The following is a 21,780-nucleotide window of genomic DNA, read 5'->3' as shown; positions in this document are numbered from 1 at the left end:
AATTTGTTTTGTCAATGCATAATTCCTTGTATTCATGATCCACATAGCTGCAAATGAATCTGGAATTAATGAAACAACGCTTTGTCCTGGCAGATTGAACGCAGACATACAAGGTCGGACATGTGAAAATTCTCACAATCCAGATTGGTTTGGCAAAACCAATGATCCAAAACATCCCAAACATCAAAATATACAATGTGTTTTATTAATCACTGCTATTTTATGTCGCTCTGGTGGCAAAATACACCGCCCAGCAAAGGGGGTGGAGAAACTCAGCAGATGTGTGCAAACAAAGGCTGTTTGGACCCGCCCCCTTGGAACAGTGGTTTGATGATGCATGATTGAACATGTGGTTTTTCAGTTGTTTTCCAGATGGTAAGTGTGCATACCTCGAGGTCATCCTGTTATGTATGTATATATATATATATATATATATATATATATATATATATATATATATATATATATATATATATATATATATATATATATATATATATATATCTGAGAGGATGGCCAACAAATATGCACACTCACCTCTAAACTGTCTTGGCTGGGCTTGCATGGATGTTAAACCAGTGTCCTGTCTGCCTGCATTAGTTGGTGGACGTTAAGGATCTCCCGTACACTGTGTCCTTCACAAATAGTTGGCGAGCTATCGACAACACCATGGCCAAATTCCAAAATTCCTGCCCTACCTTCTGTTGGGAGAGGGATGGCAAACTTCCCAGCATGACCCCAAACCAAGAAACTTCTTTGGCAGAACCAATGCTCTGTATGGTGCATCGGATGTATGTATATGTATATATATATATCGGATGTATGTATATGTATATATATATATATCTATATATATATACCCCTCCATGAAGCTTAGAAACTGCTTAGAGTCTAAACTAAACTCTAAAAAAAGCTTAGAAAATCAAATATCTGAGATCTTTGATATATCAGATGGTCTCATCACTTTAAAAGTACAAGCATTTGGTATCGATTATAATTACTTTCAGGCACTAAAACGCAAATGTATGGATACGAACAGTTTTGGTGAGTTAGTGCTTTAATAAATGAGGTCAAATTGTCATTGGCTCATAATATGCGATCTTTATGTAGGTTGACGAGAGGCATCAGAGGGGGGATGTACACGCACAATTAGTTTGATACGGGAGAGACGTGGCAAAGATTCCTTCAATGCTTGGACTTCTGCCTTTTATCTGCAGGCAAGGGAGGGCAAATGCAGCTGTGGCATTTTGCTTGTGGAAAAAGAAAAAAAAAATCACCAGCAATCTGAAGAATGTTTGTAACTGCCATCTTCTGTCCCACTCCAGCTGGTGTGTTCATGTCGAGGGTAACGGAGATTGCATTCGGGTTGGCTTAAATAGTCGTTTCATCCCGCCTAATAAGATGAAAATCTTTCATCCGCCTTTCTCCGGAACTCCTTCTCTTTGGCCGTTTGCCCAGGCAGAACTGAAGTAACATTTGTCCAACTAAGTAAGACTCCAGCCTGGGCTTGTTTGCGGACCGAACGTTGGTGTACATTATATGTATAGCATTACGTTGAACGACGACGTTGTATTTTAAATGATATTGGAAAAGGATAACTTCGCCGAATTGGCCTGAACCTTTTTCAAGAACTCGGTATATATATATATATAGTTGTCCTGTGGAATCAGATTCTGGACACAATGATTCTGGATTTAAACATTCGGGGATGAGAATCTGTTCATGTTTGTTGAGTTGGATTCTTTGCGGTGTATCTTCATTGTCGGCCTGCTCACCATGTGGCAACCTCACATGGAACCCCAAGTGAAGCAAGCTGCTATTTTCTTCCTTCAATTCGCTTCGACGGGTTTTGGGTTTCTTTTTCATAGGTTGCATTTTATAGCCCATCCAAAGTTTCTCTGAGAACACGAGGAGTAAATCACAATCTGTGTAATGATGTCTCGTCGACCGTTCCTTAATTTCAAGGTAACATTTGATGGTGTGTTGAAATAACTCCAGGTGCAGCAAATCTTGCCTCCCTGGTGCCATTTGTCAGGTGAGTCACCATCTTGTCGATGTACACCCAGAGAGCCATGATGGCTTATTCTATCTTCCTAACATGTCGTTAAACCTCTATATTCTGAACATGTCACATGTATCACAGTGATCTGTAGAGCAATAGACACTGTTTCATTGTTTTCCAGGCTTCATCAACCGTGCCTTTGTATTCCCATCAGGGCCTAACACCACTGCCACGCACTTCACCACCTTGGTCTCTGCTTTTCGTGCTATTTTCCAGAATCCAACAGGTTTTTTTTAATACAAAGGTCGAGGCTCATAGAGGATCTGAGTGACAAAGGGGAGCTGGTTCACAAATTACCAAAGGGTATTGGTGGGTTTGGAGAAGGTAATAGTCACACACAAGGAGGCATCAACACCCAAAGTGAGTAACAATGATGCAGAGAGGAACAAAATGGGAATTAATCAACTTGTGTGGAAGAGATTGTGAATGTGCATGGTGAGCGCTTGAGGAAGTGAAGGCTGACGTGAGGAGTACAAGCTGACAGTGGACATGAGAAAATGATTCACAATTGACTTTGGGAGGGTGAGCAGTTGATGGTTCATTGAGGAACACGTGACCTGGAGTAGTTTGAACATGGCAGAGTTAGGAGAGGACATGAGCAGCAATGCCAGATGAAAACCCTTATTTAAAATATAGAGCCCACCAAGTTTCCACCATTCGGTGAGTGATAGTCATTGGGAACATCTTTCCTGCCTTGAGATACCTATGGTGCTGAAGGCCTTGTTTTCAATTCCCTCAAGAGAAGCAAGGGGGAAAACAGGAGCAGACCTGAGTGGGGAGAGATACTCGCTGGAGCTCTTTATGAAAGCCTTGTACACTCGGTCTGGCTCAGGAATGCCTTAACTCCACGGAGAATACCCAGACGGTGACTAGCCTTTGATGCTGCCTTGAAAGTTTATGGCAGATAGTGAGACCATGGTGATCCTGGAACTGAACCTCTTCCAGGGGGTGTCCAGAGAAGTGGATTGGATAATGCAATTGCTGATCCTTGTGGAGAGACAGTGTGAGAGAGTGGGATTTGCTTGCGTTGAATGTCACGTTCGAAGTGGATGGTCAGCGGCTTATTTTGTGCAGATCTGACAAAAGGGATTTAGCAATGTCCAGCTTCTCACAATTATGATGTCATTCTGCACAGAGTGAAGTCATTGTCAAAATAGTAAAGTTTTTTTTTTGAGAAGAGAATCTGACAGATCGTTGATATCGATCAAGAAAAAATAGGTCCTAAGATGATGCTTTGTGGAACCTCAGCCTGAAGGGTCAGAATGATACTCAGAAGGACATCATTAAGGGCCAGCTGCTGTTTTCTCTTAAATAGGAAATCAGACAGCCACCTGAGTCGTGAAATGGCCCCTGAATACCAAATGAAGACAGCTGAGCAACCAAGACTGGATGTAGACAGTATCAAAGGCTAGAGAGAGCACCCTAATAAATAAAAATGCCACGATCAGGTGCCTGCATTCATACACATTCATGCATTCGGATTTGGACTTGTGCAAATGCAAGCTTAAGCAGTTTTCTTTGAAATGTGCAGATCAATTTGTTACAGAACATGAAATGTTTAAAATATTGCTTTATAGAGTTTCATTAACATCACCCAACAAGTTATAAGGAGGAAATTATGGGATCATGTAGCACAAGTGTAAAGCAATATAAAGGAATAATATGACTTGTGTTCTGAAAACCAAACAAATATATTTGCTTGTCTGCCTCAAAATACACATTTTATGATTCTACCACCATTTCAAAGTTTTTTTTTCTGCCAAACTTGTTAAGACTGGAACAATGAATGAAATCAACAGGATGTTGATTGAGGTATACTAACTGCCGTGGAAAGCAAGGAGAGGCTGAAGTTTCGGGCGTTAAACCTTCATCAGAAGCAAGGAGTGGCTCTTTTGCTCTAACAAAGGGTTACTTCCCAATATCAACCTCTCTTTGATTCCCACAGCGGTTATCATATACCTCAATCAACGTCCTGTTTATTCCATCCATTGTTCTACCTGTCCACAGACACAGATCGACACGAGGCTTCACCAGAAAGATTAGTTCTTCATCCTTGTTAAGGTTGGGTTTGCAATTTTGCATTGCTTCTTGTTGTGCAGTTCTGCTTTTGATCTGGGATTTCAATAATTATATGAAAGACATCTAATTTTACAATCAGGCATTGTATTATGATCTGATGTCTTTCTGTCCATTCAGCCTCATATTTGATTTTGCCTCATTAAAAGTGTTGAATCAGCATTTTGATCGGGGACTTTGGCCAAACGGGTGTGGTTTTTACAGTCCCTTCCTTTCAGGGTGTGACTTAGCCTTCCAAGTTCCCTGTCGGTCATCGATCCCCAGTCATGTGACAATATTAGAAGGCATATTCCTAAAACAGCCAAAGTTCTGGGTGCCATATTCACATGGCGACTAACATTATAAACACACCCTGAAACATAAATCTTCCCAGTTGCTTATTGAACACAGATTAATGTCTTGTCGTAAGGGGAGATTTCAAAACCTGTTATTGTATACATCACACGTGACAAAAAAAATGATGATCGATGAAAAGAAACTGGTGAAAAACAGGAAACAATGTTTTGGAAATTTTATACTTTTAAAAAAAGAACATTGGAATGGGATCTTCAAAGCAGTTTGCCATTTTAGACATCTTTTTGATATTTAATTCATACTTGCTTGACCATGTACCATCAAAAATGATTTTCAGATGATCGGGTAGATTCCCAGTTTGCACTGTTTCTTTCACATGAAATTCCGTCAGTGTGCTACCCATAAAAAGATTGAAGTGATTATGTACATGACGTACAAATTGTGAAGGCACCATAATCTGATCTGCTTGCACTCATTTGTGACTGTAAATAACGCATGATGTAAGTTGCAGAAAGTTACAGCATGTGCAGTAGTACTGTGGGTCATTTAACACATTTCACATATCATGGAGTAGATCACCTATCCTCATAAGAACTGTCATTGATCTGAGTAGCCATTTCAGTTCATTCATCGGTTAGTTTGTATGCCTGGTGTTGGCTTAATGGCGAGAGTGGTGGGCTTGCGATCCGAGGGTCCTGAGTTCAAATCCCGCTTGGCTGTTGAATTAATACTAGGTGGGGTTGACTCAGCCTGTCATCCTTCCGAGGTCGGCAAAATGAGTACCAGCTTGCTGGTATTCTGTGTTGGAGTGTTGACCCGTTCCAGATTATGCCCAATAGCCAAGGAGAGTGCTGAGGCAGCACCAACCCTCTGTGCAGAGTATAGTCCTAATGGATGGATGGATCAAATAGTTTGAACCTGATGAAGTTTGAGCCTCCACTTGCGATAATGCACCACCGATACACGACTTTCGAAATGATGTATTTCCACTTCGATTCCTTGGCGCACATGTGCAGAAATCCCTGGGAACAAAGAAATCGGGGTGTCCTGGACATCTTTCATGCCTCCCAGATCGAGGATTGGAGAATGAAATGACTAAAAAAAAACTTTTAAAGAAGCAGAATGTACTTGTAAGCATACCAGCGAGAAAGGGGTGCACTCGTGCATAACAAAACAGTTGCAGAACTTTTGTTTTGCAACAAAACAGTTGCAAAACAGTTGCAGAACTCGTCCAAAGACACAAAAACCAATCGTCACATTTGCTATCATGGAGTTTCAAAAAGTCTACAGAATATTTCTTTTTTAAGCAGACGTTTTTCTGGGTTTATGCTCTTGGCCCTACAAAATATAATGGGATATGGTTATTAAGTGTAGGATAAATAAATATTGTTTCCAGGCTGTCTACTGACAGTTTTAAAATTGATTCCAAGCTGTTGAGCCACGAAGGATGAAATAACTGGCTTTGGAATATATCTCTGTTAAACTCACCCATGTCGTACAGTTCATGGCCTGTGAAATATACACCTGGTGGTATGATACGAGGAGATGTAGGAGGTACATTTTAAAATGGCTGTAATAGACTTGTTATTTTTGTATTCAAGAAAAGGAAGTCTATGTTGTGTTAAAGCTAGATCATTTGTTCATTCAAATTTTAATTATCTTTGCTCTTGCTCGCATTGTTAGGTAACATTTGATGTGATGGATAATTAGGGTACCCAGTCAAATGGACTGGGTAACCTATTGTTTTTCTTCTGTTTATTTATTAGGGTACCCAGTCAAATGGACTGGGTAAACTATTGTTTTTAATCTGTTTATTTATTAGGGTACCCAGTCAAATGGACTGGGTAACCTATTGTTTTTATTCTGTTTATTTATTCGGGTACCCAGTCAAATGGACTGGGTAACCTATTGTTTTTATTCTGTTTATTTATTAGGGTACCCAGTCAAATGGACTGGGTAACCTATTGTTTTTATTCTGTTTATTTATTAGGGTACCCAGTCAAATAGAGTGGGTAAACTATTGTTTTTCTTCTGTTTATTTATTAGGGTACCCAGTCAAATGGACTGGGTAACCTATTGTTTTTATTCTGGTTATTTATTAGGGTACCCAGTCAAATGGACTGGGTAAACTATTGTTTTTCTTCTGTTTATTTATTAGGGTGCCCAGTCAAATGGACTGGGTAACCTATTGTTTTTCTTATGTTGATGTATTAGGGTACCCAGTCAAATGGACTGGGTAACCTATTGCTTATCTTCTGTTTATTTATTAGGGTGCCCAGTCAAATGGACTGGGTAAACTATTGTTTTTCTTCTGTTTATTTATTAGAGTGCCCAGTCAAATGGACTGGGTAACCTATTGTTTTTCTTCTGTTTATTTATTAGGGTACCCAGTCAAATAGAGTGGGTAAACTATTGTTTTTCTTCTGTTTATTTATTAGGGTACCCAGTCAAATAGAGTGGGTAAACTATTGTTTTTCTTCTGTTTATTTATTAGGGTACCCAGTCAAATGGACTGGGTAACCTATTGTTTTTATTCTGCTTATTTATTAGGGTACCCAGTCAAATGGACTGGGTAAACTATTGTTTTTCTTCTGTTTATTTATTAGGGTACCCAGTCAAATGGACTGGGTAAACTATTGCTTATCTTCTGTTTATTTATTAGGGTGCCCAGTCAAATGGACTGGGTAAACTATTGTTTTTCTTCTGTTTATTTATTAGAGTGCCCAGTCAAATGGACTGGGTAACCTATTGTTTTTCTTCTGTTTATTTATTAGGGTACCCAGTCAAATAGAGTGGGTAAACTATTGTTTTTCTTCTGTTTATTTATTAGGGTACCCAGTCAAATGGACTGGGTAAACTATTGTTTTTATTCTGTTTATTTATTAGGGTACCCAGTCAAATGGACTGGGTAACCTATTGTTTTTCTTCTGTTTATTTATTAGGGTACCCAGTCAAATGGACTGGGTAAACTATTGTTTTTATTCTGTTTATTTATTAGGGTACCCAGTCAAATGGACTGGGTAACCTATTGTTTTTATTCTGTTTATTTATTAGGGTACCCAGTCAAATGGACTGGGTAACCTATTGTTTTTATTCTGTTTATTAGGGTACCCAGTCAAATGGACTGGGTAACCTATTGTTTTTATTCTGTTTATTTATTAGGGTACCCAGTCAAATGGACTGGGTAACCTATTGTTTTTCTTCTGTTTATTTATTAGGGTACCCAGTCAAATGGACTGGGTAAACTATTGTTTTTCTTCTGTTTATTTATTAGGGTACCCAGTCAAATGGACTGGGTAAACTATTGTTTTTCTTCTGTTTATTTATTAGGGTACCCAGTCAAATGGACTGGGTAAACTATTGTTTTTCTTCTGTTTATTTATTAGGGTACCCAGTCAAATGGACTGGGTAACCTATTGTTTTTATTCTGTTTATTTAATAGGGTACCCAGTCAAATGGACTGGGTAACCTATTGTTTTTCTTCTGTTTATTTATTAGGGTACCCAGTCAAATGGACTGGGTAACCTATTGTTTTTCTTCTGTTTATTTATTATTAGGGTACCCAGTCAAATGGACTGGGTAACCTATTGTTTTTCTTATTAGGGTACCCAGTCAAATAGACTGGGTAACCTATTGTTTTTCTTCTGTTTATTTATTATTAGGGTACCCAGTCAAATGGACTGGGTAACCTATTGTTTTTCTTCTGTTTATTTCTTATTTATTATTTTTCTTCCACCGGCAATTTGCGGGCTTTTTCGCTTTAAAAATAATTTTCTCAGGATCGGTAAGTCCGATCGACACGAAATTTTCACCATAGTATGTATCTTTTTTGATAGCATACTAAATTGATAATTATGACGTCATAGGTCACGTGGTACGGGCGCCATCTTGAAAAACCCGATAACATTTGACCTCTTTATCTCTGAAACGGTGCAATGGAAATTTTTTTTTTGCTTCATACATTTTAATAAGCTCCCCATGGGGAACATGGGTGATTTTTCGTGACGTTATCAGTGAAGCGGTATGCCGGTGAAAATTCATCAAGTTGAACGCTGCGTGGGAAAAATCTGAAATTTCTTGAGCGTCATCAACACAACAAATAACTGGAGAAAAATTTATGACGTCATCGGCGACTTGGTTTGGCAGCCATCTTGTTTTGAAAATAAATAATTAAAAACATCTTCTCCAGAACGACTGAACAGATTGAGGTGAAACTTTACAGCTACATTCCCCATGACATCCTTTTACAAGTTTGTTAATTTCTTATAGATAGGTCACATGGTTTGGCGGCCATCTTGAATTTACCCTAAAACCTTCAAATATCTTCTTCTCCAGAACGGCCGGTCAGATCAAGGGGAAACTTCACATACATATTGCACACGAGCAGTGAATATAAGTTTGTTAATTTGTAATTGATAGGTCACATGGTTTGGCAGCCATGTTGGATTCAAGAATTATATGAAATAATGTTTTCTCTGGAACCACATAACCTATTGAAGCGAAACCTGGCCACTATAATCTACCCCCATGCCTGCATATATGGTAAAAATGATGATGTCACACATCACATGGTTTGGAGGCCATCTTGGATAGAAAAACGCACCTTGTCTGATTAACACAAAACTTAACAAGCATAATCCACTTCTGCATTAGAGGGAGAATTTAAATTTATGTTGTAATAGGTCACATGGTACGGCAGCCATATTGGATTGAAAATTAATAACTTTAAAAGTCTTCTTCTCTGAAACGGCTGAACAGATCGAGATGAAACTCCACATGTATGACTGCCTCTCCATGATGAACAAAATGTTCTCCCCCCCCCCCATTTTGATGTACGACACATCATTTGGCAGCCATATTGGATTGAAGGGAAAATATTAATGAATGTTTACTCTGGAACTACTGCATCAATATATGTGAAACTTGTAAATTGTAATCTCGCCGACATATGAAACATAGGTTTAAAATTTCAACCCGATCGGCCACGTGGTTTGGCAGCCAGAATGATTTAATTATTTTAATCAGAGAACTGTGATTTTTTTTTTTTTTGTTTTTCCAGAAGGCTCATTTGGCTGCACGTGAATGCGTTTGAGGGTACAGGAATAGTAATTCAATTGATACCGACAATTTCCCCAGGAAAAAGGGATAACTGCATACAGAATAAATAGATTGAACACTTTGTGCTACCCAGTTCGTAACTTGTCAGTCCCGTGCTGTGTCGAAGCAGGGCTGTATTTGTATCACTATTAAAGAATGTGTTCTCTGCAACCACTTATCCTATCAAAGGGAAACTTTGCGACTATCGTACAAGTCTCATGTTGTATCAAAGGCGGACATCTGGGTACCCGGTCATCACTGCCAACAGTTATAAAGTGGCAGTTAAAGTTATATTTGTTTACGTAATCATGTGATTAATGCTATTCCACTGCTAAAATGTCAGAGCTGAGACTTTGTTCATCAGACAAAACGGTGGAAATATTTCTTCTTGATATCAATTATTTCAATGCATTTTTTATGATCTCTAATATTGTTAAAATGATGAGAGCGAGATCATTTTTATTTTTTCTATGGTAATTCACTTTTAAAATGCATAAAGTGTTGGAGTTAATCTTCATGAACAATTGAATATTAACAAACAGGATCGTGCAAACAACATTGCTCTAAACAATAACTTTCACTGTAGTTGGAGAATGTAGAAATAATTGCAAAACTTTTCTACAAGTTATAGCAATTCGACAAAAAAAAGAATCAAAACGAATGATCAAATTGTTTACTTCACAGGAAGAACACTTTCATCAGTATATTTTCACAAATCCATATTGACAATTAAATTATGTTTATAAGACGTTTTTCAATCAGCATTCTTCTTAAACATACCGAGCTGTGAAATATCCACAATGATTTAAATGAAGACATGTTGAGCTGTCATTAATGAAGACTCATCCGAATGCAATACTTTTAAAAATACAAAGTTAAACGTTTTTATCAAAGTCACCACTAATAAACAGAGGAAATTTTGAATCATGCTTTTTGCAAATATACAATGAGCAGTTAAGAAATCCAAGCTGTATAATCATGATATGGCCAAATATTACTCAGGGGCAGATCCAAAGGAGGTGTTGGGGGGTGTTGATTAGGAAATTGCAACCCTCCCCCCCGCCCCCTCCCCCGCTCCTCCAACTCCATTACCGATTGACATCCAAAAGGGTACCCTAAAGTTTTCTAAAACATACACCGCACCACACCCATTCCCACCGGGAAAAAAAAATCCATGCAATTAGCTGGGAAGATTCTCATTAGTGGAAGTTTAGGACAACAACGTGACTGATAAGGCCCCTTGTAAGCTTTTATGATTTCAGAGGTTACAGTGTCATTCACGTAGTAATTCTTAACCTCATTTGATAATTTAATTTATTGGTTATTTCCAGCAGGTAAGTAGCCATTAATTTAGACAAGAGTAATTTCCCAAGAAGAGATACTATGTTTTGTATCATAATCTCAAAGTTAAATTCAATGCCTCCTTTTTGGGTCAACAGTTTCGTGTTCTGCTTCTCTCAAATAATATCACCGCAGTTGCCACTTCAAATAAGATTACAGTTCTTACACAACACAAAGTGACCCTGGAACCGGAAAATTTTTCAAAACCTTTCACAACCTGCTGCTAGCACATCACCCTCTTAAATAAATTTTTAAAATCTGGATCTGTTCATCTTACTTCTTTGGCAGTGATACAAATTAAGATGATTTGCTTTAACATGATATATGTACTCAAAATCGGTGAAAATTATCTTCCAGATAACTATTGTTGGCAGCTTCTGTGAACTTAATCAGCTTTTAGAGTGGGTGCACTGGAATTGAATGGAGGGGGCAGTATGTCTGACATGGGCAAGCAGGCCAAAACCTGTTTACTGGTTGAACAGCCTGTGCTGATGTTAGGAGAGACCACAAAATTCATAGGAACCGTAGTATGCGTCATGGGCATTCCACGTCGCTGGCATGGCTCGGCCTGGAGCTCGCCGTCCACCCAACCCCGCAACTTGCATGGCTGGCTGCATGATTCCCTTGAGACAGAGAATGGTTGGTGACAGCAAAGGACAGCTGGGTGAGCCAGTGACCAGGAATTGACTCTCTTGGTAAGAGAATCACGATGAGCAACGTCTGTGTTAAACATCAAATTAGCTTGACCAGACCTCATGCATTCTGACGCCAACTGTTCGTCGTCTCCTCTGTGCACTTCTATTCCACCATCTCCTGGTTTTACAAAATAAGAGAGACGATGACTTTGTGCATTTATCATGCTTAGACCAGTGCAAAGCTCGAAGTTTCCACCAGCTGCAAACATCTTGCCTTCTGAAGTTCTAACACCTGTCTTATCACACATTTCATGACAGCTTTTGCTTCTTTCAAAGCACAAGCTTCTCTTGCTTTGTAGCTCAGCGGTACTCAGAGTGCCTGGCATTTGTCTCTTGGGTGCTGAAGAGGATTCCATGACAGTTGTCTGTGATGTATTCTGGTCACCAAACCCTGCTTCAAAGTCTTGTAAATTCGGCAAAGGCAGCTCATCATCTGTTACACCTTCATACTCTGTTTGGTTTAAAAAATAAAAGAAAGATGAATGGTGTCAGTAAAGGAATCAATATTTCAACTCGGCTTCTTTTTTCATCAATCAATATTTCAACTAAGTTCGTTTTTTCTTTTCTAAACATTTCCAATGCATGTTCGGTGGACAACTTTTTTGTAATCAGCTAGTGGTTGGGGTTTAGGCAACACTGCGTTTTACCATATAACATTTTAGTGCTCATCCCAAGTTGCTCTGAGGGTATTCATAATCAATTCTCTTGAGATTGGCTGTGTTTCCAAAAGTTTGTAATCCGTAACTTAAATATTGCTCTCTTTCACCACATTTGAACCAACAACTTTGGGGATGTCGGTCAATTGTTCCCTCCATTATTATTTTTTTACTGCAGAAGTTAAAGCTCATGGAGAAGCAAAATGACAGAGGGTGGCAGGTTGACAGACAGATGTGGGGGTAAAAGGGAAAATACAGACAAAAAATACATAAATACATTGATGTATGAGAAGAGGAGTGGTGAGAAGTAAAAGGTGTTATGGAGTTAGCAAGGGTGAAAAAGAACTGAAGTGGCAATTTCATTCGAACACCATTTAAAGATGGTGCTAAATAACGGCTACATGCTATTCTCAAAGTATGTACAGAGCTATAAATGTAACTCTGTCATACCATAGCTCATATTCTTGAATGAATAACATACAAAAATGAGATACATTTTAAACATATAAATACAATTTATAAGACCCTCTTGTGGACAAGCCATTTCTGCTCCTATGGTTGGCAGTGAGTCTCCCAGAAGCAGCGGCAGAAATAGAGTGGTATTTCTTTATGTGGCAGAATTGTGTGCTTAGCTGGTGTGTTGCCCAGACAGCTCAGATGGCAGAGCACTGGTACGGTTCACCTGCGCTTGATTCCTGATCTGGGTGTGTAATTTTCTCACATATATGTTTCATATAAATACAACATGGAATCAGTTTGTTTAGGCCTAAGTCACATTTGCCACGGTGGCCGTGAGATCTACAAAATCTACGTCCACTAGCAATTATAGGGCAGCCGCAGTATTTCCACGGTCACACAATGTAGCAGTCAGATATGTTTTTATTTTTCGGGGAGCCGTACGGCATATTTATAAATTATGGAGACCGAAAACGTGGGAGTGGCGTACGGTCTTTGATTTGATGTCGCACGGTGACCTTAGGGCGTTCCTGCGGCGGCCATATAATTTTCAAGGCAGACGCAAGGTGCCCGCAAGGCGACCGCAGGGGGGCCCTAAGGCGAACGTGCGGCCAGACGGACGGTAACAAGTGGCCCGACGTGCGGCCAGACGGACGGTAACAATAATTTTTTTTTTAACCAGTTCTTTTGTTTCGGCTTGTCGAATTGCTACGGCGAACGTAAAAATGAAAAAAGTTATAACTCTGCGCTATAATTCCATGGCGACCCCTACGGCCTGTAAAATATAGCCAAACGGTATAGAGCCACCCTGAGGCCACTGCAGAAACTCTGCGGCCGCCGCACGTTTCTGTCAATTCAGAGGGCATACGGCCGTATCCTCGCCGTAGAGCAAATGTGACTTAGGCCTTAACAATGTGTAAAGAGAGGACATAAGGATTATCACAAAGTTGAACAAGCCATTTCAGTATTGTTCATAGCAATAGTTGATACTGAAAACCTTCGAACAAAAGTTGCAGTGCAAGTTGATCATTTAATAATGGAACTAGAAGGGCACTCTTTGATGTGCTGATGTTGCCAGATATGCCTCTGCTCACATAAAAAATATGGCTGCCAATTCCTCTGACTGATGACATCAAGTTTTTTCTCCCATACAATTTAGCCCTCGATGACCCTCAACATTTTTTATACTGATTGGATAAAGCGTTTGCCGTATGCAATTATGACGTCATAACGAAGCCAGCGATGACATGTCAAAAAATAAATCCCACTTATTTCCCACAGGGAGTACTTGATGTGCCAAGTTTCAATTTCTTCCATGGAACAGTTTTGGAGATAGAAAGTTTTTTTTTTTGGAGAAAGAAAGTTTCAGAGATAGAAAGTCGAAAATTTTTCCTTTTTTCCAACATAGCTGCCACACCATGTGACGTATGACATCATACTTATCATTAAAATATTCCACATGAGTATTTGCATGGATGGTGAAAAATTTTGGCAATCGGATAAGCAGTGGCAGAGAAAAGAGAAAATGAGCACGGACAAACATATGTACGGATGGACAGACAACCCAAAACATAATGCCTCTGGTGACTTCGTCAGCGAAAGCATAAAAATTAATCTTCCATCAATGACAAAGTGGCTGAGGAAATTATTATGTTTTTCTTTCTTTGCCATTTGGTAAGCAGTGATTATTAGCACCATACATCACAATATATATATATATATATATATATATATATATATATATATATATATATATATATATATATATATATATATATATATATATATATATATATATATAAAGATTGTCTTGTAGAGAAACTGTGATCGACTAAATTCCTAATTGCTGATTTACCTTTCTGGTTGATTTGGTAGGACTGTAATTTATTAGAGGTCAAAGTGTTACAACCCTTTCTGACATGCATTCTGGTGTTTGCTGAGGCTTCTTTGGTCCAATCACAGTGTCTTCCTCTTCAAATTATCTATGAAGTTGAAGAATCGTGTTTCTGTATATGGTGCCCTGTCTTGTACCAAAGAAAACTCGGTACTGTTGTCACGTCACAATCGCACTCTTTTCTCACTCTTGTAGAGAAAAATAATATGAGAACACTTCTCTACTCTTCTGTCTTGCACTTGATCAACGACCTTTAGCTGGCATGTCCAAAAATGTACTGAAAAGACTTTCTACAACACTCTTTTAATATGTGATGTGATGTATGGCACGAGCAATCGATGCTCACCTGCAAAGAAAAAAAAACCCATCATTTTCTGGACCACCCAGGTTGATACCCTTATGTAGGGCTGAGAACGACTTTGAAGTTTTCCTTTACCTCTTGGCTCATCTCCATTTCCTGCATTGCGAACTGCCTCTGGGCAGGCTGTATTTTCATCTGATGGGAACATGCCCTTCTCTCCCTTCTTGAGGCGGCGACGGGCATTTGCAAACCAGTTGGAGACCTTGGGAAAAACAAGCATTAAATTTGTCATTATCAGTAAATATCAGTAACAAAATTGTCAGTAACAAAATTACATTAGTCAAGCAGGAAAGCAATTCTTAACGCAATGTAGCAATGGGCTGGCCTGTTTTACGTTCCCTCTTGAACATATAGCTCATGATGTTGGGATCCCATCCGAGGTTCAAATCCCTTATAATATGCACTGTTTTGTCCATTGTCTACTGTTGCTTTTGGAATTAATGAGAAGTACACTATCTTCTTATTCCCATGTCCTGAACGTTCCTTTTGTACAAAGCTTCTCCACGAGTTTGAACCACTTTACAAAAAAAATAATAAACCCCCTAAATTGGTGTAAATTAGAGTATTTGTAAACTTAATTTCACAGACATGTCAATAAACAGAATATAATTGCACTTTGTTAATGGGTCGTGATATGACTCTGGTAATGATGGGCCATGATTGGTGTGGAAGGCAAATACACACCTTCTAAAGAGGGCACAGTAAGCCACACCTTCTAAGAGGGTTCCCTGTCCCTATCATAGCCATTTCAGAGTGGATGGGTCTGGCAAGATTGTCCAGACATAGCACAGTTGCCTTTAAGCTGTAAAGTTTGTGTTCCACTCCATTATATTGTTAGTAGATGTTAATCGGAAATTTATTGTTGGCACCCTGGCCAAGTTATAAATTCCTGCCATCAACCATCAATGAGGTTCATGCCAGTCACCATATAGCAATTGCTCTTGAAGTTCTCTCAATCTGCCAAGAGACCAAAAACCCACTGTAACGTTCTTGTGACAGTTCTTCTTTCCATATTCTATGGCCTTTATCAGTCTGATTGGCTCAGAAATTACACATGTACACATTAAGAGTGGTCTGAACAATCAAGAGATTTGGAAGCCAAACAAGTACATGGAAGACAGACCTTGCCCCAATTGTTTAGATACAAAATAAATGTTTTTATTTTAAGAACAAATATCCCAAATTTTTATATTTTTACCTGGGACATGTCGCAGGTTTACAAAAGCTTTGCATTGGTGTTGCTGTCATTGGGGATCTTGTTGAGGGTCGATTTTTGAAATGTCCATCCATTTGATCAGACAGCTGCTGGACCACATCCACATCAGTCACTTGACTCCACTCACCATGTCACCCAGACTAAATGATACGGCCGCCCATTTATTACAGCGCGTGCTCTGTATACAATTGCACCGAGTTTGAAATGTACCCGGTGTCCCCCCCCCCCCCCACGTGCCTCAAGTGAGCCAATGACGGCCGTCCGGTAGATGGCAGTGCATAACTTAGACGGAAATGGCGACAATTGACGGAAATACCTGAGTATTTCAATGGAAATTTGTGAAACTAATGTGTTATATATGTGAAAACCATTGAATTTATTGCTTGACGGAAAAAAACCAAGAAACGCTCCCCTCTCATGTACGAACGAACGAAAGACGTCATTTCTGCCCACCATGGCATTTCGCGCCGAACGCTGAAAGCTAAGTTCTTCTTATGCCATCATTCTCTTTAACATTAGCCATAAACAAGTGTTTCGTCATGCATTAGTAGTTGAAATTTACTTACAATTATGGCAGATATTGGTAGCAAAGTGATGTGGTTCTTTCAACTAGGGACACCTTGAATTATTTTCATAACTTTGTACTCTACATTCAAAATATGCAAAAATTAAATATGCTTAAATTCAAAATATGTTCGTCTATATTTTATATAATAACAATATAACTAATATTATGTAGTTGGTGTAACCACTATGTTTCAATGTTTTGCTCAACAAATATTTTAGCTTTGCTTTCATCTTTTCATCAGCAAAGCTTACATTTTACTCGTCATTTGTTTGTCTGTACATTAACTTTATGATTATTATTATTTTTACATCATTCTTTTGCGGCCCCCTGCAATGCTGTATCGAACAGTTTCATTCCTTCTGTTATATATAAAGGTGCTTATCACAATAATAACAAGATTTTTAAATTTCAAATATTAAGTATGCTTTTTAATTGTTTTTCAACTGAAAAAGCATAAATTGCATATTTTAACATTAGTGTACTCATTTGCTTCACCACAGATGCTGTATTCAAGGATTTCACTTGTTGATATTATAACTGATAAGGTTTACTCAAGCCAGTCAGAATGCATGGTATGTCAGAAGGTCAAATTAGTAAAAAGAAATAGCATTATGTATTTTTTGAACAGCCCCATATTGGGGTTAAACAATCAATGACCATGCAACAAATCAGCTCCTTCTGAAACAACCGTGACGAATCAGCTCATTCTGATATAACCATGACGAATCAGCTCATTCTGATATAACGGTGACGAATCAGCTCATTCTGATATAACCGTGACGAATCAGCTCATTCTGATATAACGGTGACGAATCAGCTCATTCTGATATAATGGTGACTAATCAGCTCATTCTGATATAATGGTGACTAATCAGCTCATTCTGCTATAATGGTGACTAATCAGCTCATTCTGATATAACCGTGACGAATCAGCTCATTCTGATATAACCGTGATGAATCAGCTCATTCAGATATAATCATGACAAATCAGCTCATTCTGATATAATGGTGACGAATCAGCTCATTCTGATATAACCGTGACGAATCAGCTCATTCTGATATAACCGTGACGAATCAGCTCATTCTGATATAATGGTGACGAATCAGCTCATTCTGATATAACCGTGACGAATCAGCTCATTCTGATATAACCGTGACGAATCAGCTCATTCTGATATAACGGTGACGAATCAGCTCATTCTGATATAATGGTGACTAATCAGCTCATTCTGATATAATGGTGACTAATCAGCTCATTCTGCTATAATGGTGACTAATCAGCTCATTCTGATATAATGGTGACGAATCAGCTCATTCTGATATAACCGTGACGAATCAGCTCATTCTGATATAACCGTGACGAATCAGCTCATTCTGATATAACCGTGACGAATCAGCTCATTCTGATATAACCGTGACGAATCAGCTCATTCTGATATAATGGTGACGAATCAGCTCATTCTGATATAACCGTGACGAATCAGCTCATTCTGATATAACCGTGACGAATCAGCTCATTCTGATATAATGGTGACGAATCAGCTCATTCTGATATAACCGTGACGAATCAGCTCATTCTGATATAACCATGACAAATTTCCCACTCTCACAATTTCTCTCCGAAAGGACTGTTTGGAATCCCCCCCTCCCCCATCTACTTTCTCAACAATCCTCTGGAAGAAGTCCTTTCTTTCAAGCTTCTGGGTCTTACTATCTGCCATGATCTTTCCTGGGAAAGCCACATTTCAAACATGGCCTCCAAAGCCAGTCGCCGACTGGGAACCTCCCTCGTTAAAAAGTCCTTCCTCGGCCCTCCTGAGCTCCTGACCACTTACAAAGCTTTCGTCCAGATCGTTATGGAGTACTGCTCTCCCTCTCGGCTGGTGGTCCTGTCGCTCACCTTTCTCGGCTTTACGCTGTAGAAACCAAGGCATTTTGGATCATTGGCATCTCATGCGATGAGGCTGAACCTATGAGCCTCTCACTCTCTCACCACAGGCAGGTCGGTGGTCTTTCTGTCTTCCACCGTCTCCTCTCTGGTCTTGCCCCCCCCCCCCACTCTGTCTGCGATTTCTCCCCTCCACATTTCCGCAGGGTGGTCAAAGTCCGCCAACAACCCTCTTCTAGTAAAACTACCAAAATCATGAATCACTGCCCACCTTCAGTTTTTCTTTCCTCTTTTTCCCCCACCTTTGGAATGAACTCCCTCACTCTGTTCAATCACATTCTTCCCTCCAGGGCCTTCAAAGCAGCTGTTCCCCACCACCTGTGATCGTCCCCCATCCAAAACCTCGATCATTTCTACCCCCGTCAATCCACCACAAACCCACCTCCTTCAAATTCCCTGCTTTCCTTCCTGAAAGTCCCTGTAATGTCCATCTTGTATTCCCCGTGTTCCCTGCCCCATCCCTCTCCCTTCCACAGATCTCCTAATGTCTCTGTTCCCCACTGTTTTGTCCTTCCCACTCCCGCCCCTCTTGTCTCATGTTCCCCTTGCTGTGCGTTGTGTGTTAGCTCTCATACAAGCCAGGACAAGGTATACAAAAACCATGATGAATCAACTCATTCTGATGTAACCGTGATGGATCAGCTCGTTCTGATATAACCGTGATGGATCAGCTCATTCTGATATAACCGTGATGGATCAGCTCGTTCTGATATAACCGTGATGGATCAGCTCGTTCTGATATAACTGTGATGGATAAACTCATTCTGATATAACCGTGACGGATCAACTCATTCTGATATAACCGTGATGGATCAGCTCATTCTGATATAACCGTGATGGATCAGCTCGTTCTGATATAACCGTGATGGATCAGCCCGTTCTGATATAACTGTGATGGATAAACTCATTCTGATATAACCGTGACGGATCAGCTCATTCTGATATAACGTGATGGATCAGCTCGTTCTGATATAACCGTGATGGATCAGCTCGTTCTGATATAACCGTGATGGATCAGCTCGTTCTGATATAACCGTGATGGATCAGCTCGTTCTGATATAACCGTGATGGATCAGCTCGTTCTGATATAACTGTGATGGATAAACTCATTCTGATATAACCGTGACGGATCAGCTCATTCTGATATAACCGTGATGGATCAGCTCGTTCTGATATAACTGTGATCAATCAGCTATTTTTGATTTAACTGTGATGAATCAGCTCGTTTTGATACAACCGTGATGGATAAGCTCGTTCTGATATAACTGTGATGGATAAACTCATTCTGATATAACCGTGACGGATCAACTCATTCTGATATAACCGTGATGGATCAGCTCATTCTGATATAACCGTGATGGATCAGCTCGTTCTGATATAACCGTGATGGATCAGCCCGTTCTGATATAACTGTGATGGATAAACTCATTCTGATATAACCGTGACGGATCAACTCATTCTGATATAACCGTGATGGATCAGCTCATTCTGATATAACCGTGATGGATCAGCTCGTTCTGATATAACCGTGATGGATCAGCCCGTTCTGATATAACTGTGATGGATAAACTCATTCTGATATAACCGTGACGGATCAGCTCATTCTGATATAACGTGATGGATCAGCTCGTTCTGATATAACCGTGATGGATCAGCTCGTTCTGATATAACCGTGATGGATCAGCTCGTTCTGATATAACCGTGATGGATCAGCTCGTTCTGATATAACCGTGATGGATCAGCTCGTTCTGATATAACTGTGATGGATAAACTCATTCTGATATAACCGTGACGGATCAGCTCATTCTGATATAACCGTGATGGATCAGCTCGTTCTGATATAACTGTGATCAATCAGCTATTTTTGATTTAACTGTGATGAATCAGCTCGTTTTGATACAACCGTGATGGATAAGCTCGTTCTGATATAACTGTGATCAATCAGATATTTGTGATTTTACTGCGATGAATCAGCTCGTTTTGATATAACCGTGGTGGAGGTTGACATGAATAAGTGGTGTCGAGTTAATCTTTCAATAGCACAGTAAATGTAGGTTCCCCAATTGCTCTGTTCATCTTTTAAGAGTGCTTGAAATAAGTGGGTGTCTCCCAATTGGCCTGTTGCAAGATTTTTAAAGCCAATTCACTCAGTTGGATTGTTTTATACCTCAAATTTAATGGCGGTCCCATTCCTCAAATTACCAGTATATGTTTTTTATGAACCAACTGAGCCATGGGTAATGATTTTTTTTAATTCTCATACCCAGCTTTCACTACAGAGACATGTGGGGCATGAGCTAGGATGAGGGGATTGAGTGGACAAAGGAGGCAAAATATACATATTTTGTGTTGTAGGTTGTGACCACAGTGCGGTCATTCTTGTTTATTTTATACATGGTCAAGGTTTGTGGAAGAGTGAGGACACAGAACAAATCAGAGCACAACATAACAAATGGAACAGCAAGAGAATGAGTAAATGCCAACAGCAGGATGGAGGGAGAAAGTAGACAGAGATGGACAAACAAGGGATGCAGGCAAGGATGAAGAGTAGGGGAGAACGTAAGGGTGGACAAGATGGATACATTTGCTAAATTTTGGGAGGGGTGGGGATAGGTTAACGGGTGAAGAAAAGATCATGGTTTTGGATGGGGGATGACTTGATATGGTGGTGAACAGCTAGCTGTCTTGAAGACCTGGAGGGAAGAATGAGATCGAAGAGGATGTTGAAGTTTGTTCCACGGGTGGGGGAAAAAAAGAGGAATAAATGAGTGGAGGTGAAGAGTGATTCAGGATTTAGGCAGTTTCATTAAGAGCGGTTGCTTGTGGACCATGTGTGGCCTACAGACACCTGGGGGGGGGGGTGGGCACAGAGAGGGCAGAGGGGCAAGTCCAGAAATGAGGTGTAGAAGATAGAGAGACCACTGACCTGTTGGCGATGGCGAAGTGATTGGCCCATTAACTCAGCTTCATCGTGAGAGATTCTACTGATCTTGAAAGCCTTGGTTTCTATGACATCAAGCTGAGCAAGATGTTAGATCGGGGAGCCAGCCCAGAGGGAAGAGCAGAACTCCATCAAGCTCCGGATGAAAGTCTTGGAGGTGGATAGGAGCTCAAGT

At 39.8% G+C, this 21,780-nt stretch overlaps 1 protein-coding gene across 2 annotated transcripts in view; it reads right to left on the bottom strand.

Annotated features, from left to right (window-relative positions):
• Positions 1-10,591: 10,591 nt before the first annotated feature.
• LOC147023547 (uncharacterized) overlaps positions 10,592-21,780 on the bottom strand; it is a 46,981-nt gene continuing 35,792 nt past the window's right edge. Inside the window, exons 5-6 of one of the 2 annotated variants that reach the window (XM_085889044.1) lie at positions 14,918-15,134; positions 10,592-12,016 (exon numbers count right to left, since the gene is read on the bottom strand). In XM_085889044.1, coding sequence (XP_085745170.1) covers positions 11,256-12,016; positions 14,918-15,134 — 978 coding nt within the window. In that variant the 3' untranslated portion in view covers positions 10,592-11,255. The remainder of the gene's footprint in view (positions 12,017-14,917; positions 15,135-21,780) is intronic. The other variant, XM_085889045.1, reaches the window with a different exon arrangement.

This window comes from Eptatretus burgeri, chromosome 7 (assembly GCF_056783735.1).
Source record: "Eptatretus burgeri isolate ZD-2024b chromosome 7, Ebu_testis_v1, whole genome shotgun sequence".
NCBI lineage: Eukaryota > Metazoa > Chordata > Myxini > Myxiniformes > Myxinidae > Eptatretus > Eptatretus burgeri.
This window is presented reverse-complemented; position numbering and strand designations above follow the sequence as displayed.